At 35.3% G+C, this 19,399-nt stretch overlaps 1 protein-coding gene across 1 annotated transcript in view; it reads left to right on the forward strand.

The window, feature by feature from the left end:
- Positions 1-19,399, forward strand: part of LOC110033676 (26S proteasome non-ATPase regulatory subunit 2 homolog A-like) — a 39,702-nt gene that overhangs the window by 14,311 nt on the left and 5,992 nt on the right. Inside the window, exons 7-18 of the mRNA XM_020737731.1 lie at positions 2,439-2,481; positions 3,890-3,955; positions 4,076-4,114; positions 4,204-4,286; positions 4,726-4,840; positions 5,009-5,083; positions 5,352-5,510; positions 6,010-6,117; positions 6,200-6,298; positions 6,385-6,525; positions 6,702-6,806; positions 6,892-7,113. Coding sequence (XP_020593390.1) covers positions 2,439-2,481; positions 3,890-3,955; positions 4,076-4,114; positions 4,204-4,286; positions 4,726-4,840; positions 5,009-5,083; positions 5,352-5,510; positions 6,010-6,117; positions 6,200-6,298; positions 6,385-6,525; positions 6,702-6,806; positions 6,892-7,113 — 1,255 coding nt within the window. The remainder of the gene's footprint in view (positions 1-2,438; positions 2,482-3,889; positions 3,956-4,075; positions 4,115-4,203; positions 4,287-4,725; positions 4,841-5,008; positions 5,084-5,351; positions 5,511-6,009; positions 6,118-6,199; positions 6,299-6,384; positions 6,526-6,701; positions 6,807-6,891; positions 7,114-19,399) is intronic.

The raw sequence follows: 19,399 nt of genomic DNA on the forward strand, positions 1-19,399 counted from the left end.
AAATGTCAAATAGTTCTTTAGTATTGGTAGGTTGGAGAAGAAGATTTACATTGACTACACTCGTCAATGATGATAACTTATCATTTTGATGGTGAAGATTTTTCTTCTTTCAAAGTATAGGAGAAATGAAAGCAACCATTGGAGAGTGCACTATCCAAGGAAACCATGGAGGCTAGCCGTTTAAACAAGCTGAACACAAGCGAGCCCAGACTCAACTCTTGTTCAACTTGTTTAAAAATACTATTGTTCGTGTTCAGTTCGTTTATACTTCGAACAATAAAAATGTGTTCGTGTTTGATTCGTTTGCTTAACAGGCCGAACACGAGCTGTTTGTGAACAAAAAATCGTTTAACCCTAGTCACACAGCTGTATAACATTAAGGGTTGATGCAAGATTTAAATCTTATTATTTATATTAAAAATATCATTTAAATGTTATTAATATATGTTTATCCAATTTTTTTAATTAATAATTTTAATTGGTTATAAATCTTTGTAGCATTGTAGTCAATTAGATTTTTAAAAAATACTACTCATCAATTATATATATAATTGATGAGTAGTATTTGAGCCAAAACGAGCCGAGTACGAATTGAGCATGATCAAATTTTTGTTTGTGCTCGGCTGTGTATATATCGAGTGCAAAAAATTATTCGTGCTTGTTTTGTTAACTTAGTGAACAAATCAACATGAGCTTCTTACCAAGTCGAACACGAACTGTTCGCGAACAACGAGCCATTTTGACAACTCTAATGGAGGTCAAAGCATAAAAAAGTTCAATATTTTGTCCTTAAAGTCTTATAAAGGTAGATATGATCCATCTGATCACATAACCCCGTTCAAATCAGTTGTTTGCCTATTGAGGATCACAAATGCCTGGAAGGACGTATTTTTTTTTATAGTTTTGAAGGAATAAACCCTTTGCTGGTTCAATCACTTGCTACCATGAGATATCTCTTCCTTCAAATAATTCAAGTGTATCTTCATTGCCCAATTTGTAAGTGCCCAAAAGCCGTGGAAGAGTTTGTAGCCTTAGTGTGAATTCATTAGGAGCCAAACGAGTCATTGAGGTGTTTTGTTACCCGTTTCCAGAGGGAGATGTTAGATGTGAGAGATTTGGAGCCATTAGTCGTTCATGCTGCTTTGGCTCCTGGCCAACAGAAGGTACATTCGATTATAATTTAGGGATGCAACTTCCCGAAACCTTGACCCAGTTGTTAGAGCTTGCGAACAATCATATGTCTGATTAGTATAATGTTTTAATAAGCTCATTCGGGGTGATAAATAAGAAGCAACTACACCGAATAAGGAAAGACTTTCATAAAAAGCAACAAGAAAATAGAGATCGCCTCGTCAAATGAGGAGTTTAGAAGAAATTTGAAAGGAGCCAGATCGTCTTTCCAGAGTGTGAGTTTGTTTGGAGATGGTTCAATCGAAGAATGGAGAAGAGGCGCCATTTCCAAGTCATCTCATATTTATCACAACTCCTTCGGGAGATTTAATGACTGAAATAGTAGAGACCATTCAAAAAAAAAATTTATTCAAGAGGCTTGCTCCAACGAAAGCTAGTGGTCCCTTGTGTGCTTCCAAAAAGGATTGCATGTATCATTGAGATCATGACCATGATATCAAAGAATGAGGATGCTTGAGAAGCCTATAAACAACTTGTACATTTTGTGGAGACCCATAAATTCCTTGGAGTCAATAGTGAACATTGAAATAGGCCACGTACATAACAATATAATAATGTAACAAGTGTTCTAATTTAAGACCTAATTAATTTAATTACTTTTTTTGTATAAAAATATATATTTGGAAATAAATGATGTTGATCAAATTTAATTTATGTGTTCATCTTTGAGTTTCTAGTATAAACCACACTCAATGAGAACACTTGAGCTTATAAACAAATATACTATGCTATTCTTCTTCACCTATCTGTCCTTGAATCTTCATTTGCACTCTTGTGTCTATGAATTTTTCATCTTGAACTTCACTTTAAGGTGCAAAATCTCCAAACATCCCTAATGCACAAGGTCATCATCACTATGGTTCCTACTCAATCATTTAGCTTGTAAATCACTTTGCAAACCATTAAATGACAACATGTGAGATTTGTTATCATTAAGTCACTGATAAGCTAGTCATCATGCTTGATGTACACTAAGGCTCGTGATTTCAACAATTGCCACCATTAGATTCCACATTCTCGCATTTTCTTTGAACACCAACTCCATCATTATTTTATAACTCTTTATTTAATTTTTAATGGTAATATTCCTGGCTTAACAAAAAAAGTTGGACTGATAGAGCCTTTTTAATGATAACTCGATATTCTTACACATTTTCTTCTATTAAATGCACAAAATTTCCCTTGGTTTTATGTTGCAGTAGCTAACTGTTATTCATTTTCTTTCTGAATTTTTGATTGGTGAATAGGAACCTTGCTGGAGAAATTTCACAAGAGTTTGCAAAACGCCAGGTAGGCCTGAACTTATAAAAGCATGATAGCTGAGGGTTGCGAGTCATTTTTTATTTTTTCATCATCTTTCTGATTCTTCTTTAACTTGTTCTTCTTGCTGGTTGTAATTTGCATTTTGGAGTTAGGTACTGTTTTGGACAGCTTCATGTCTCCTTGTGTTTCCGACCACAATCATAACTCTGTTTGGAGAATTGCTTTCTTGATTATTTCTAAAATTTCTGTGTCGGGAAGCTTTTTTTTCAATCCGACCCGTTAAAAAGGTTGTGAATGTAAGAAAATTTCTATTTGATTTCTTGGAAAAAAATATAAATTTTTAATTCCCACCGTAACTTTTTAAGAAGTTATTGTCTTAACCACAGCTTTACAACTTTAAAAAGCTACAACCACCCAAACAAATCCTTTGTTTGGGCTTGAAATGATGAATTGAGATTACTTCACGGTTCAACCATTTTCATTTTCAAATAGCTCAACTCATTTAGGGTCAATTTGGGTGGCTGTAGTTTTTTTAAAAAGTAGTTGTAAAGCTGTGATAGAGAAAATAACATCTTAGAAAGCTGCGGTGGGAATTAAAATATATGTTTTTTTTCCAAAAACCAGACAACAACCTTCTTATAGTACTATAAACAGGTCAGGTTGAACAAAATAGTTTTCCTCCACAAAAAAATTTTAGAAAACTGCAAAAAAAAAGAAAAGAAAAGAAAGTTCCCCAAATTGAGCTGTGGTGGCAGTTTGAAACGCATAGCAGAGAGAAAGCTGTCCCAAATAGACCCTTAACATCTTGAGTCTTGAAGCCTTTCTGGTTGTTGTATATTTCTTCCTTTATGTTTGTGTTATTGGAAATTTAAATGAATAAGTTATAGAGCAGTTTGCAAGTTTCCAGTTCAACTAGACTTGTCATTATTTAGCTGTCATTAATTTTGAAGCATATGAAATAATTATTTTTGAAAGTTTGTTGTCTTTTGAGAGTCAACGTTTATAGGTATTATAACCTTTGTTTCACCTCTTTAACTTCCACGGTCAGCTTAAATTGAAAATTTAATGCCTTTATTTTATGTAATTATTAAAGAATTGAAGCCTCTGCATGCTTTTCTCTCGTAGATTGAATGCCGTTTTTTTGGTTGGCATTAATGTTATCTCCTACTTATCATTCAGTAATTAATGCAATATGAAAAAGGATAAACACATTTCTTTCCCCTTTCATTACGTTGTAGTATTGAAAATAGTGCTTCAATATGTAATTCATTCTCATAGAACTATATTAAGACTAATAAATGTCATATCCATGTAGGTTCTCGTCCTGTTGACTCATAAAATTGTTGGTTAAGTCTGTTTTTTAGTCTTCACACTTATCTTTCTTCCATTTCATCCCTAAATCAATGGATACAATCATTGCATTTTTTTAATGCAGTACGATGACCTGCCCATAAACGCCCTTATGGAGCTTGTACAACAAATTGTTGCTTTTCACATGAAGGTATACTTCATTTATATTATTTTTAAGGTAGTCTGTTAGCACAACATATTGATGGCATGCATGCCTTGCTTACCTGTTTCCTGTGCACTAATTTAGATCTTTTCTACGAATTATTTGCAGCACAATGCTGAGCCAGAAGCTGTGGATCTTCTGATGGAGGCATCTAAATACTTTAATTCACATTGCATGCTTTAAAATTTCTACAGTCATAAGCATAGATACTGAACAATTTCTCTTTTTGAATCCAGGTTGAAGACCTTGATCTGTTGGTTGAACATGTTGACTCTACAAATTACAAGAGAACATGCTTATACCTTACCAGTTCTTCCAGGTTAGTGCATTGGCAGAAATGCAAAATTGTCTTGAGTCACGCTTCTTTATTACTTCTGTATAAATCTCTCATAACTTGAGACTTGCACGTGAAGATGTTTTATCATATTATAAAACTCTTCATTTCCAATGTTTATCATAGATTTTGCTACGTGTTCCTTCATTTGGACAGAAACACATGATCCCAGTGACCTGAAAAAAAAAATAAAAAATATCATGAACGGGGATAGAAAGTCTAAATAGGAACAATGCAGTCTTTGTGAATTTAATAAAGACTTATAAAGGGATTAATGCATTCAGTGAATCCCCAACTAACTCTGCGTGGATTTTTTGATGAAATTTAATATCTTTCTCAATTTAATAAAATTTTATCATCTAGCATGCGCAGAAGATTTTGTATTCATGTGAAAGTATATTTCCTTGACTTTTTAACCCTGCAGTTACCTACCGAGTCCAGATGACGTTTTGGCACTAGATATAGCATATACAATTTATATGAAGTTTGAAGATCTTGCAAGCTCCCTTCGGATTGCACTTCTGCTGGACAATATTCAGGTTTAACGTCAATATGTCCATTAATTGAAAAAAATAAAAATATTAAAATAGAAAACGTTAATATCTCCATTCATTTGCTCTTTTGTGCTCCTACCTTTCATAGTAGAATAGATAGAGCGTGGTTTTTTAGTCTTCTTGTTCCATCATACTTGGTTTCATCGTGTGCAGTATGTCAAACAAATATATACATCGACAAATGACCCCCTACTGAAGAAGCAATTCTCTTACATTTGTGCACGTCATGTAAGTATGCACAAAATCATTATTCATACTTAAAAAAATTTTCTAATTGCAACATTTTACACTGTGTGCCATTGGGAATATATTTATTTTGCTTAATTTGAAATGGTGAGATGTAGGCAGTTGGATGATTGTGAATGCCAGTCATTCCTTATTGTGCTCATCAACATATAAAAATATATTGCCGTCATTATGGCAGCTTTTTATTATTTATTTATTTGTATTATCTTTTAATACCTTTTAATGCTTGATTCCACGGTTGTGAATTTAGGGTTTAGCACTGGAGCTGGATGAAGAATGGGTTCCAGATGAAAAGGAAAAAGAGGCCTTGCAAGATATTGCAAACAATGGTAAATTAAGTGAAGGCTATCTGACTCTTGCTCGTGATATTGAGGTTATGGAACCAAAATCTCCAGAAGACATATATAAGGTATAATAATTGTCTATCTTCACGTACATTTTTGTGGTATTTGCTTGATAAGATGTTGGGGTAGTTCTCTGTTAGTTGAAACAGATGTAAATTTTTCTTTTTTGGCATGGAAGAGTGCATCTGCATGAGCTCATAGAGCTGTCCTTTTGTAATATATATGATATTTAAGTCATTGAACACATTCAACGTTTTTCAGCTTCAAGTCCTCTAGGAAATGCTGGAATACGCTTATTTCAGTTGTTGCAGGGTTGAATGCTTGGTTAAAGAAATTTCATGCTCAGCTGTTTTGTATTTTCTGTATGCTTTAAGAAAGTCGAGCACTAGTTATAAAGGAAGTTTTCACTGTAGAATGTAAATTCATTTATGCTTATTATTAAGAAGCTCCGACATGTGATGTAAAATACGGGAAATAGCATGCCTGCTATGTATGCGTATGAGCACATGTTTAATTCTTTGGAATGCTGTAAATTTGATTGATATACATTTTCATTTCTGTAAGGCACACTTGATTGATGGACGAGCAAGTGCAAGTTCCAGCCTTGACTCTGCCCGGCAGAATCTGGCTGCTACTTTTGTGAATGCATTTGTGAATGCAGGTTTTGGACAGGTAATCACTGATAGAATAATGCACGACTGTGCTGGAATGGCTCACTTTAATTTTCAGCTGTATGATCTTATTATTTCCACAGGATAAATTGATGACTGTCCCCTCTGATTCCTTAAGTGGACCAAGTGGTTGGCTGTTCAGAAATAAGGATCATGGAAAAGCCAGTGCAGTTGCAAGTTTGGTATTATATGCTCTTTCGTATTTTAAAACTAGTTTTCTACATTTTAATATTTTATGTGAAACTTGAGTTTTTGTTACCTCTTGTAGGGGATGATTTTGTTGTGGGATGTTGACTCTGGTCTAGTACAACTCGACAAGTTTCTTCACAGCAATGATAATCATGTTGTTGCGGGAGCTTTGCTTGGTGTTGGCATTGTCAACTGTGGCATCAGAAATGATTGTGATCCTGTATGGTGTTTTCAAATGAGCGATGCTCTTTTATAACTTATTCTCTCTAATGTCTTCTATTACTATCATTATGCTCAATGCAATATATTCTTTCTTGGATCTTAACGTACATTAACATTATTTTGCCATATGCACCCATTTTCAATTGCTTCTTGTTTATCAACTATGCTTTGCAGGCATTAGCCCTTTTAGGCGATTTCATTGAAAAAGATGATACAATTATCAGAATTGGGGCAATTTTGGGTCTTGGCATTGCATATGCCGGGACAAACAAAGATGACGTAGAATTCCTTGGCATCTCCTATAAAATTATATTTATTTATTTTTATTATTTTTGCCCTTGTTGATCTGTTTCCTCTTTGCCAGCTAAGAGTCCGCCTTACTAGCATTCTGGGAGATTCAAAGTCACCCCTGGAGGTCCTTGTATTTTCTGCCATTACATTGGGGCTTGTCCATGTTGGTTCCTGCAATGAAGATATCGCTCAAACAATCATTTTGGCAATAATGGAGCGCAGTGAAACTGAATTGGGTGAACCCCTTACTCGCTTGCTTCCTGTAGCTCTTGGTCTTCTATACCTTGGCAAGCAGGTAACCTAATGGAATGCTATCTGTAGTTGTAACATTTGCTTTAGTTGGAGTTGGTTGTGTTGTCTTGTTAGGGAATGGAGAGGAAGAAATTTAAACATAGGTGAAAAATCTAAGATAAATTGTTCCAAATTCACAATCAAAGCATAAATTGGATGAACTTTTAATGTTGTGATTCATTGGCACTATTTATTTTAAAAAAGGATGTCTATGACGTACAGTTTGGCTAGGCTTGCTGCTTTTTGCTACTGCAGGATGTGCTTGACATGCTCTTCCTGTGCGGGATGTGAGGCTTTTTCTGCTTTCAAACTTTATCCTTTGTTTATTTAAAAAATTAAAGTGCAAGTGGGATTTTTGTGAACACCTCAATCTCTGGCTGTGTTTAAACGTATTTTGCATGTGCTTGAACTTGAGAGAGATGGGAACATTGTTTTACACATGTTTTTTGGATTTATAAATTGCATGGAGTTGATTGTTTTGGAGAATTTAAAATATAAATTTTGGTTAGTATAAAAGATTGAGATCTGTTCTTATGCTGACTTATGTTATGAGAGGGTTCTAAGTACTGGTCTGTGGCATGTAATTCACATCTTTTAGCTTGAATAAAAAATTTTAAGTTTTTAATTGTTGAGTGCTGTTGACCTCATTTTTTGTGAGACCTAGTTTTTCTCTTAGGATTTAGGGTCTAGTCTTATGGTTTTCTCTTTGACTATCTTAAATCCTTAGAAATGAGACCCGCCTCATTTAGAAATCCAACCTGCCTCTTTACCCTTTTGGAGTTTCGCATGTGTGGTATCGGCCTCTAGCACTAAGGGGGTTGAAACCAACATGAGGAAACCCAAAAGGAGTTCTTATAGGGTCATTAAGCCCTATGCTTGTCTTTTGCACAATTTCCAACTTCGCGCGCACAAGCTTCACGATTCGGAGAGTCGACACGTTCGATCACTACAATTCACACCATTTGCACTGTTATTTGTCGAAAACTTAAATAAAATTTTTGAAAAAATTGATTGCGGATTAAAATTTTGATGAAAATCGAATTTGATGCGTTTTAGCCCCGATCTTCGACGAGGTTCTTCGAATGACCCTAGATGACGAAACGGACTGTGCCATCGCGTCCGGAACGTTAATTTTAGCTAGGAAGGACACACATTTTGCTAGGACGCCGCACAAGAATAAGTTGCACGAAATTTGACACTTTTTAAGTAAAGAAAAAAAAATCCTTATTTTGAAATTCCTAAATCCCTAATTCGCTAACCCGTCCGCCCCTTCTCCCGTTCGCGGCCCAGGCGCGACTCACGCACCCGATCCTTTTCTCCTGATCGGGAGCCCTAGTCGAGCCCGCCCCTTCTCCCCTTCTTCGATCGCAGCCTAGGTGAGACCCTAGGGCCGAGTTCACTCCAGCAAACTTCTCTTCTTCGTGCGGCTTTGTCCTCGAGGTCCCCTTCTCCGTGCCCTGCGAAAAGCTTCCAACTGCTCCCTCTGTTGCGCTTCGGTTTTCTCCTCCCACGCCTCTGCGCTCCTTGTCGCCACCTTACCCGTGCTTGTCGCATTCGGTTCCCTCCCTCGGTAAGCCAACGCAAGCTCTCATCCTCCTTTGGCTATAAAACCCCTCTTGGGGGAAGGTTTTGAGGTTGGAAAAAAAATCGGGAGAGGGGGAGGTGCTGCCAAAATTTCCTCTAATCTCTTTGGTTGGATTTTCTCTGTTTTGTTCACCCTGCTTTGTTCATCTTGTGTTTGCTTGAGGTCTTTTAGGGTTCTGTGTTCTGTTTTGGGAAAGCTTGAGAAAGCTTTGATAGGTGGAGGTGCTGCCGATTTTGTTGTGGTTCGTGTTCTTTGAACCAGCATCAAGAGGTAACTCTTTTCCCTTCGCTCTTCTTTAGTAGATTCATGATATATCTCTTAATAAATTCTTTACTATATGTGTTTGATGCAATGACAAGGATCTACTTTCTGTACATGCTTGGTTTAACCTTTAGCTTTTAAGCCTTAATTTGATCATCGATCATAGAGTTGGTGGGGGGAAGACCTTGACGATTTCGTTGCATTGATCCTTCTTGTTCTCCCCCACCTGCTTCCCCTTCTTCGCTTAATATTTGGATTAAGGCTTTGGAGGGGCTATAACTTGTGCAGGCAGTGCCGAAATCTTTAACAGACATTAAATTGACTTCTTTTTCTTTTAGTTTTGGTGTCACTGTTGTAATAAAGAATGCGTGATGGAGGATGTTTGTACGAGTCAAGCAGGAAGTCTTTGTTTGTCAATATATGGCCTTCATACTAACTTACCAAGTAGTATGAGCACTATGTGGTTTTCAGATATATGATTTCTGTTGTTGTGAATTCAAGTTGCAGTGGTTGTGGGATTAGTTATTAATGGAATAGAACACTAAAGCATAAGAATCCAACACTTTCTTTGGTATTGAGGGCCAAGAGCTGCCCCTTGCTAGCTGTCGAATGGAAGGATAAGGCTGGTAGTGATACAGTTTTAATTCCAGAAGATTGCAAATGCTTAAGCCGTAAATTTCAGACAAGGTCTTTCAATGAGTGACATATATGCTTTTTTATTTACGTACCCATCACCCAATTCTTATATATTTACATTTCTAATACTGAAACTTTAATTCTAATATATGTGCCACCCTCTACCCTATGCATGAAATGGTATTATTTCTTTTGCAATATGAAAGATTTGGACGGTATATACACATGAAAGATTTTTGTGGCATAAATGTAAAAATTGATGTATAGGTAGGTGTGAATATTCAGGAGATCTTACATGTATGCCACTTTAATGCTTGCAGATGTATGTGGGATTTAAATTTGTTTCAGATTTTCTTATCATACAACTCACATGAGAAGAATTTTGATATTTGGCTATAAAGGATTTTCAGGATTAGCGAGTCCTTGTAATATTTAATTACTTTGCCTTTTGCTGTTCATATCATTTGAATTAGCTTAGGGGAACTTTGATGATAAGAAGTGCTTGCAAAGGAATATTTATCCAAAGAACCTTCCTGTGAATAATTTGCTTCGGTGGAAATGAAGAGCTGTAAAGTATTCTGGAGTTTAATTAGTGCATAGTTCACTGGTTTAACTGGAGCAGCTAGTTTATCCTTTAGCTTTTTGAGAAATGTTGTTAGTAGTTCACTTGTTCTTATAAGTTGAATTTGGAAATGACAGCTCGCCTCGCCGCGGTTTTGGGAATGTTTGAAACTATTTGGTGTCCCATTTGTACTGCGGTTTTGACCACGTTTCATGGCTGTTTTCTGCTCTCTGTTTGTGTCAATTTGAGAAGTTTTTTGGAGACTTTATACATTGATTTGGGCATTTTTAAGTGTTGATTTTCGGAGGCTTTTAAACACCTTTTGGGGGTTGATTTGATTATTATTTTGAAAGAATTTAAATGCTTTTAGGCTGATTTACTTGCGATTTTGCCCCTCTGCTTTGTTAATTTCTTTTTAGAAGTGGGTTGGCCTCCTTCTACATTGATTTGTTTTTATTATAATGGTTAAGTCAAAAATGGGGATTTCTGATTTAATCATTTGGAAAACACTTAAAAAATATTTGAGGATTAGTTAGAAAACACTTCATTGAAAGCAAACACCTTAAATCACCTCACGCACATGTTAGAGGCATAGGCTTCTTAGACTTTAGAAGCACACTATAGGTGAGAGTTCCTCTAACTAATTTTCAAATGAATGATAAATTAAACACTTAACCTCAGTCCATAAGTTGATTAAAACACTAAACATAAGGATACAAGAAGATGTGGTTCATAAATTCCTTTTAATTAAATCAAGTAGTGAAATTCCCTCAATGAATTAATCTACAGTGAAACACAATGCTCTAGGATTTGAGCTTGAGCCTTACACTCAAATACTCCTGGCAATTGAGGACATTTTTAATGTCACATATAAGTTTTGTTTTACTCGCTTTTTTATACCAAACTTTCGAGCAATTTGTTTAAGTTTCATGCAATTTGTCGTTCTTTTTATTGCATTATTTACATTAAGACACTAGCTAAACTTCTTAGGTAGAAAACAGTAAAACATATGTTAGGAGGTACACTGGGCCCTTGAGACCCAACAATAATTATACTTGCAAATACAACACAAACTAAACTTGGAGTCGCTATAATTTAGAGCTTGGAGCATGTCTTCATGGGTAACACGACGGAGTAGCATCAAGTGGAGGATGACGATCTACAACGACATATCTTTCCTTAGTTTAAATGACAAACCATAAAACTTCGAGGTAGTCTGCTTTTTGCACAGTCGGGTTGTGCAATTTAAGTCATAACATGCTTTAGGTTCCGATGTTGTTGTTCAATACGACGTAAACCTTCATATCTTTTAGGCCATTTGTATGTTGCGTCATGCAAATATAAGTCCTAAATAATAAAATTGACAGAATGAAACATCAAATAACATTTCTTAAAATTGAAGCCAAACAATAGGATAGTTTGGAAAGTCACCGAGGTTTTTCTTAGGATCCGTGACACTCTATACTTTTCTTTCCTTCGACTCCAGAAATAAATGTTACCATTTGGTCACTTTCCCCTCTTGACTTTTTGTTGTCCAATCTTGTAAACCCGAAACTTTGAATTCATGAAGATAGATATCTCTGATCATCATCGAGAGTTCTTTTAAGTGACTTCAATCTTTTGAGAGGTAATTAACTATAGGAGATTGCCTCTATAGGGAGCTTTAAGAACTCAGGTAATATAAATCCTATCTAATTTTTTATATTAGGTAGGGGAACTTGTCGGTCAAAATAAAAGGTTCTCAGGCTAAAATAGATGTCATAAATTCCTTAGTTTGTTTAATCAAGCATTACCAACAAGTTGTGTATCTATTCTTCGAGGTAGATATATTGCTTGCGGTTGTGCTCGATCATTTAAACTATTGCAGATATGAGATCGGTTCGATCTTGTATTTTCAAAAATTAAAATATTGCTTTTTCTAAATTATATATATAAATTAAATTAAACATCTTTTAAAATCGGGCGTCGGGATATCCATTTCGGCGGCTGACAATTTTTAATGGTTTTAGCTAGAAAGTGACGCATTAGAAATCTTTGTTAAATATAATTTGTTTGCTCACTTGATATGTTTGTCTCCAAATCCCTATTGAAATTTTTGGATAAGTACGAGGAGTTATTTGCTTTATTCGAGGCTGTTGGTTTTTGAATCCTTAATTTAGTTTTGTTTGAAAGCATACTTTGCTTTATTTTAGCTGCAGTAGGAAGTCGAAATTTTGATTTCTACATCAAACAGGTATAAGAGCTTATGATTGCAGTCTTATATCAACCAAACGTAGGAATTAAGTAATCTGACAATAAAAGATTAATTAATTTTGCATTTTGGATACAAATTAACTTATTTTAATATCCAAATAATATTCTCTTACTTTTGATGGATCTATCTAAGCTTAGAAGCTCAACGCCTAGGTGGATCATCTCAAAATTTATTTCAATCTCTATGGCTTTTCCTCCAAAGAGAAGGTTTTGTTTGCTCAACTCATATTCATCAAATGCGAGTTGACGTGATGGAACGCTTATCCCCGTCATGAGTGATAAAGCATAACTTGGCAGAAATTTAAGAATTTGCCCTGTCAAATACAGGGAGTGATATTGCTTGTGACAACGATAAAAATTAGACCGTGCATGATTAAATAAGAGAGTTCTAGAGATGAGCGCTGATAATTGGGGAGCCAGAAGGCATCTCTATGCTGTAAAAGATAATAGCAGTGTCACATTTTAGCATCTCCAAGGAAACTTTATAAAAAAAGTATGCTCTTCGTGGTTATTGACAAAAGAGCAAGTATTGAGATAGCAAACCCTCTAATGATAAGAGATGGAAGATGAAGGCTTTCAAGAAAAGATCGAAAGGGTTCTGACAAAGGTAAATTTGCTACTTCTTCTAGAAATTACCTCTATTGTGATCAATTGCCAGTTCCTAGGACACGATTAAGTAGTATTGAAAAGTTTAGTTGGAACACTTCTTGGGGTATTTCAAGAAGGATTTCAAGGGAAAAAGACTGCTACTGGAGTGTCGGTGAGTCCATTGGACTTGAGCGTTTCCTTTATGGCATTGTTGAAGTGGAAAGAGCCAAGCTTGGCTCCTGTTTTTAATGAGCATAAGGAACTATTCACCTTTGCAGATCCAATTGAAGCATAAGGTGCTTATCTCCATCATTGACTTAGTCAAAAGAATTTGTGGAGCCAGAAGGCATCTCCATGCTGTAAAAGATAATAGCAGTGTCACATTTTAGCATCTCCAAGGAACTCTTTTCCTTGACATGGAACTTTATAAAAAAAGTATGCTCTTCGTGGTTATTGACAAAAGAGCAAGTATTGAGATAGCAAACCCTCTAATGATAAGAGATGGAAGATGAAGGCTTTCAAGAAAAGAAGATCGAAAGGGTTCTGACAAAGGTAACTTCTTCTAGAAATTACCTCTATTGTGATCAATTGCCAGTTCCTAGGACACGATTAAGTAGTATTGAAAAGTTTAGTTGGAACACTTCTTGGGGTATTTCAAGAAGGATTTCAAGGGAAAAAGACTGCTACTGGAGTGTCAGTGAGTCCATTGGACTTGAGCTTTTCCTTTATGGCATTGTTGAAGTGGAAAGAGCCAAGCTTGGCTTCTGTTTTTATTGAGCATAAGGAACTATTCACCTTTGCAGATCCAATTGAAGCATAAGGTGCTTATTGCCATCTTTGACTTAGTCAAAAGAATTTGAACTTGGCAAGTGGCGTGATCATAGGATTGGGTTTCAAGATGACGTCTCTTTCATATTCTTACACACTTAGATGTATTTCGAGAAATACAAATTTATCAATAATATTGTGCCAACTCTATCACCCGGGATTACATCAATAAGGTGGTTAGTCAAGTGGTTTCTTTTGATATCTGCTGGATCATCTTTGGAAGCCCATGTGTATAAGATCTATACATTATATTCGACCAAATATGAGCAAGGTTTAGCAATTTTTGGATTTGGTGGCAGTTGGACAAGTGAGTTGAACAATAAGCGCATGCTAGTAATTCATCCTATTATTTGTTTAATAGGAAAAGCCTGATAGACATGTACATATTATTTTTTCAGGGGATACCTAGACTACCTGATAGAAAGACATGAAAAATATTAGCTTTGACGCTCAGAAAACGAGGTCCAAGGGTGCATCAATTAGTGGGAGACTACCAAGAGTTTCCAAGAGCTGAGATGATTACCCCCTTAATGAGCTGTGTTGCATGAAAATAACCCACTCAGAACATTGGTATTTATCAGAACTTGGTTCTGAAGAATAAAATTGTCAAGAAGCTAGTGTTGAATTGCAACAACAAGAAGTCATAAAATCAAGCAGCCTTTTATGTGAATCACCATTCATGATGATTTTGAAGAAAAACAATGACTAATGAATTTGTGTAGGCTAACAAGCATTGAACATGATCATGGTGAAAAATCATTATCCTTTTGCTAGAGTGAATGACTTGATAGGCCAATTGAGGCATTCCAAAATTTTCACGAAGTTATGATGTAAAATCTAGCCACCATCAAGTCCGAGTACAATAAAAAGATTCATGAAAATTCATGTTCAAAATTAAATATGGATTGTTTAATCGAATGGTGATGTTATTCAGTCTTTGCAAGGCTCCGAAATTGTTTATGCATCTCTTGATTTTGATGCAATTCCTCGAGGATTTTGTGATCATATATGTTGGAAAACAAATTTTGGGAGGAAGAGTACTTACCTGCTTTCATTATTCACACATAAGGTATATATATAGGGAAATCAGTCCATCCTAATTTACAATCCTACAAAATGCAAAATATGTCTAATCTAAATGTTGAAATGAAATAATTCTGAAACAAACATAAAAAAAAACATAAATAGGAAGAGAATAATATTAATCAAGTAGTTTTTAAAGCTGTCTTCCAATATCCTTTGGGTGGTCAACCAACTCATCATAGAAAGGAGGTCGTGGCCTTCCTAAATTTGCACTCTCCCTCAAGGTGGGTCGTAGATATTGCGGAGACCAAACTTGGTATTGACCTCTAAGAAGGTGCTTAAGGGAAGAGATTTGTTGAAGATATCAACAACTCGGTGTGTTGGAATGTAGCTTGGCTATATAATTCCACCATTAATATTTTTAGAGATAAAAGTTTCTATCAATTTCAATATGTTTGGTCCTGTCATGATGCACAAGATATTTGACAATGTTGATAACTACTTGACTGTCACAAAATATTTATATATGCCTATTGGATGTACACTCAAATTCCCTTGAATAATTTTTGAATCAGATCCCTTCCTAAGTCGAGTGCCCTATATTTTGATTTTACACTGCTTTTAGAAATAATAACTTGCTCTTTTACTTCTCAATGTAATCAGATTTCCTAATAAATATAAACAATAATCTGCTGTGGACCTTCTGTCAGTGAGTTCCCCACCCCAACTTGCATGAATGTTGACTTCTACATCTATATTTATGGTTTTGTTAAAAATTAATCTATAACCAAGATTCTTCTAGAGAAACCTCATAATTCTATACACTATATCTAAATGCTCTTCATTTAGGTTATCCATGTGTTGGTTCATAATATTAACATAGTATGTAATATCTAGCCTAGTATGTGACAAGTAGATGCGTTTTCCTACCAATCTTTGATATCATCTCTTATCCACAGGTATACTTTCTTCTCCCTTATTAGACTTTTTGTTGGGATCTATTGGAGTATTAACAAATTTGCGACCAATCATTTATCTCTTTAGTAGATCTAGGATGTATTATTTCTGTGATATAACGATACCTTTCTTGGCATTGCTACCTCCATACCTAGAAAACATCTCATAGTTTCTAGGTTCTTGATTTCAAACTCAGTGGTAAACACTTCTTTGATTTTAAGATTTTTTTTATAATAGTTAGTAAGAATCATATCATCCACATATACTATTAGCGCAACAATCTTACCTCAATGGTGTGTTTTATGAGCAGTGTATGATCAGCTTGACCTTGAGAATATCTTTTAGATCTCATAGTTTTAACAAACATTTTAAACCATACCATTGGTGATTGCATAAGCCCATATTGAGATTTTTTGAGTTTGCATACTAGGTGTTTGTTAGTATCATTCTCAAGTCTCGTTGGCATTTTCATGTACACTTTCTTCAAGATTATTATTCAGGAAGATATCTTTTTATGTCAAGTTGATGCAATTATCACTACTTATTAACTGTTATTTAAAGGAGAATTCTGGTCAATCCTAGAGGCTTGAGTGAAACCTTTTGCAACCAGTATAGCTTTAAATTTTTCAATACCACCATCAACTCTATACGTGATGTTGAACTTCACTTTGCATCCAATTGCTTCTTATCTTGAGGAAGTTTAATAAGAATTCATGTGTCATTGTGCTTTAGTGCTTCAATATTCGTTTCAATTGCTTTCCTGCATTCTGGATTTTCAAGAGCTTTATGGATGGATTAGGCATCTGCATGCTAGCAATGTTAGATGCAAAAGCTTTATAGGATGGCAATAGCTTCCCATAAACTACATACTCTTGAATTGGATTTTTAGTACAAATTTTCTTGTTATCAACACCAGAAGAGGAAGGGAATAACTCTTGAGTACTAGACTCTTCATCTGAACTTTCAGGTGTGTGAACTCGAGTTTTGGCTTGAACAGTTCTATTTTTGGAAGTTGTATTCTACATGTTCACTGCTTGTTCTTCCTCATTGTGTACACACAAAGTTCTTTGTTATAGACATTAGGTTGGGTTGGTTGGACATCCTCAACAAGGATAAGAGAGCGGGGTGGAAGATGAGTAGGTTGTGAGGTAGGTGTCATCATGTGCATCCCAAAATTGATGTTTATTTGCACTCTTATCCTGAACATCAGATTTGGGATATTATGATTAATTTTTAAAAAAAAAATGACATCTGTGGAGTTATAGTATTTTCTGATAATAGACAAGTAGCACTTGTAGCCTTTATTGCTGGAGGCATATCCAAGAAAAAATATATTTGATAAATTTAGGGTCAAGTTTTGTATAATTTGGGGAATGGATGTGAACAAATAATACAAGCCCAAAAATTTTAAGTCGTACAACTGAAGAGGAACTTTGATGTGGGGATAGGTATTCATCAAAACATGAAGTGGCCTTTTAAAGTTAAGTACCCCACTAGGCATTCAATTGATAAGATATGTCGTAGTAAGAACTGCTTCCTCCCAGAAATATTTTTAAACTTGATGAGAAATTATAATTGTGCGGGACACATTAAGGAGACGCTCGTTCTTTTTCTTAACAATCTTATTTTGTTATGAGATATCAATACATAAACTCACATGAATGATTCGATTTTTTGAAAGATAGGATCTGAGGATGAAGTTGAAATATTACTTTGCATTATTTATTTTCAGGATCAGAATTTTGTATTGTAATTGAGTTTGAATAATGTCATGAAAGATTTAGAAGATTTGGGTTGTTTTAGATTTCTCCTTCATTAGGATGCTCAAATAGTTCTAGTATGATCGTCAATAAATGAGACAAATCAACTTGCCCTACCTAAGATTCTTACTTTTAAAGGCCCTTACATATGACCGTGAATAATGAAAAAAAGGTGTGAGGGTTTATATTGGATTATGAGATAAACATTTCTAGTGTGTTTGACAAGTTGAAAAATTTTGGATTCGTAAGAACTAGGTTTTTTATTTTATAAACGAATGATGATACAATTTTGCAATATAATTAAAATTAGGATGACCCATGACACGACTTATTTTTTTGACAGACAGAGACATAACAGACTCTGGGATTTGATGAAAACTTGGAGGTGAGACTACTTGTATGGTTAGAGAGACTTTTTTTGAGCAGGTATAAGCCTCCATTTTAGCCTGTCAATTACATTTTCCAAATCCACCACATGAAATTCATAAGATTTTGCAAGGAATTTAGTTATATATTTCATATAATAAGTTTATTGATTGAAATTAAATTACAATTCAACTGAGGAACATATAAAACAAAAGAAAGTAATATTCTGCGAGTGCTTCATATCTCCTTTTCCAGTAATTTTTTTTTTATCTATTTGCACGACTGAAATGTCTAGATGTAAAAGCCTCTTAATATTTGACTAGAGCATTGATGTTTCTACTCATTGTCATATGATCATAAGCTTTTGAATCTATATGATCCAAGACCTAAATATCTCATTATGGCGAGATGGGAGAATGATATATAACCTTGGTGTGTTATGAGACTGGTGTGTTGTTCTGAATTACATTTTTGACTTTTTTTAATACTTCAAGCTGTTCTTCTTTTTCTTTTCCACACATATACATAAACACAGATTGAAATCGTTGAAGAAAGTTATGATCATTGAGTTTATGATTTTTGATAGAGGTAAAGAGTTCAAGAGCCTTTTGGATAAAATTCTTGGTTTTTGATTCATAAATAACCTCCGAAATAGAGCTAGACATCTTCATTCTGTACTTTGTCATAAACCCTTTGCACGTTTAGGGCTGAATAAGAGAGTTGGTTGTTGCTTGTGGCAGGAAGTGTCCAATCAATATGATAAGAAGCGGAGGAGGGTTTACAGACTAGCTAGAGGGATTTCGACAACTGCATAATGGATTTGGTTGCTGGACGGCTGTTGGAGGATTGTGTTGTTCTGAATTATATTTTTGACTTTTTTTAATACTTCAAGCTGTTCTTCTTTTTCTTTTCCACACATATACATAAACACAGATTGAAATCGTTGAAGAAAGTTATGATCATTGAGTTTATGATTTTTGATAGAGGTAAAGAGTTCAAGAGCCTTTTGGATAAAATTCTTGGTTTTTGATTCATAAATAACCTCCGAAATAGAGCTAGACATCTTCATTCTGTACTTTGTCATAAACCCTTTGCACGTTTAGGGCTGAATAAGAGAGTTGGTTGTTGCTTGTGGCAGGAAGTGTCCAATCAATATGATAAAAAGCGGAGGAGGGTCTACAGACTAGCTAGAGGGATTTCGACAACTAAAGCGGAGGAGGGTCTACAGACTAGCTAGAGGGATTTCGACAACTGCAGAATGGATTTGGTTGCTGGACGGCTGTTGGAGAGGCTTTGAAAGCTGTAGGATCTAGCAGAGGAAGCCCTGCAGGCTGGCTGATGGGATTCTGACTGTTGTATGGAGGTTTACGGCCGTTGGATGGCTATTGGAGAGGCTTCGATGGTTATAGGAGCGAGCAGAGGAAGGATAACTCAGTAAGGAACAATTGTTGCCTTGACTCGAGCAATCAGA

The sequence above is a fragment of the Phalaenopsis equestris genome, unplaced genomic scaffold (assembly GCF_001263595.1).
Source record: "Phalaenopsis equestris unplaced genomic scaffold, ASM126359v1 Scaffold001252, whole genome shotgun sequence".
NCBI classification, from domain to species: Eukaryota; Viridiplantae; Streptophyta; class Magnoliopsida; order Asparagales; family Orchidaceae; genus Phalaenopsis; species Phalaenopsis equestris.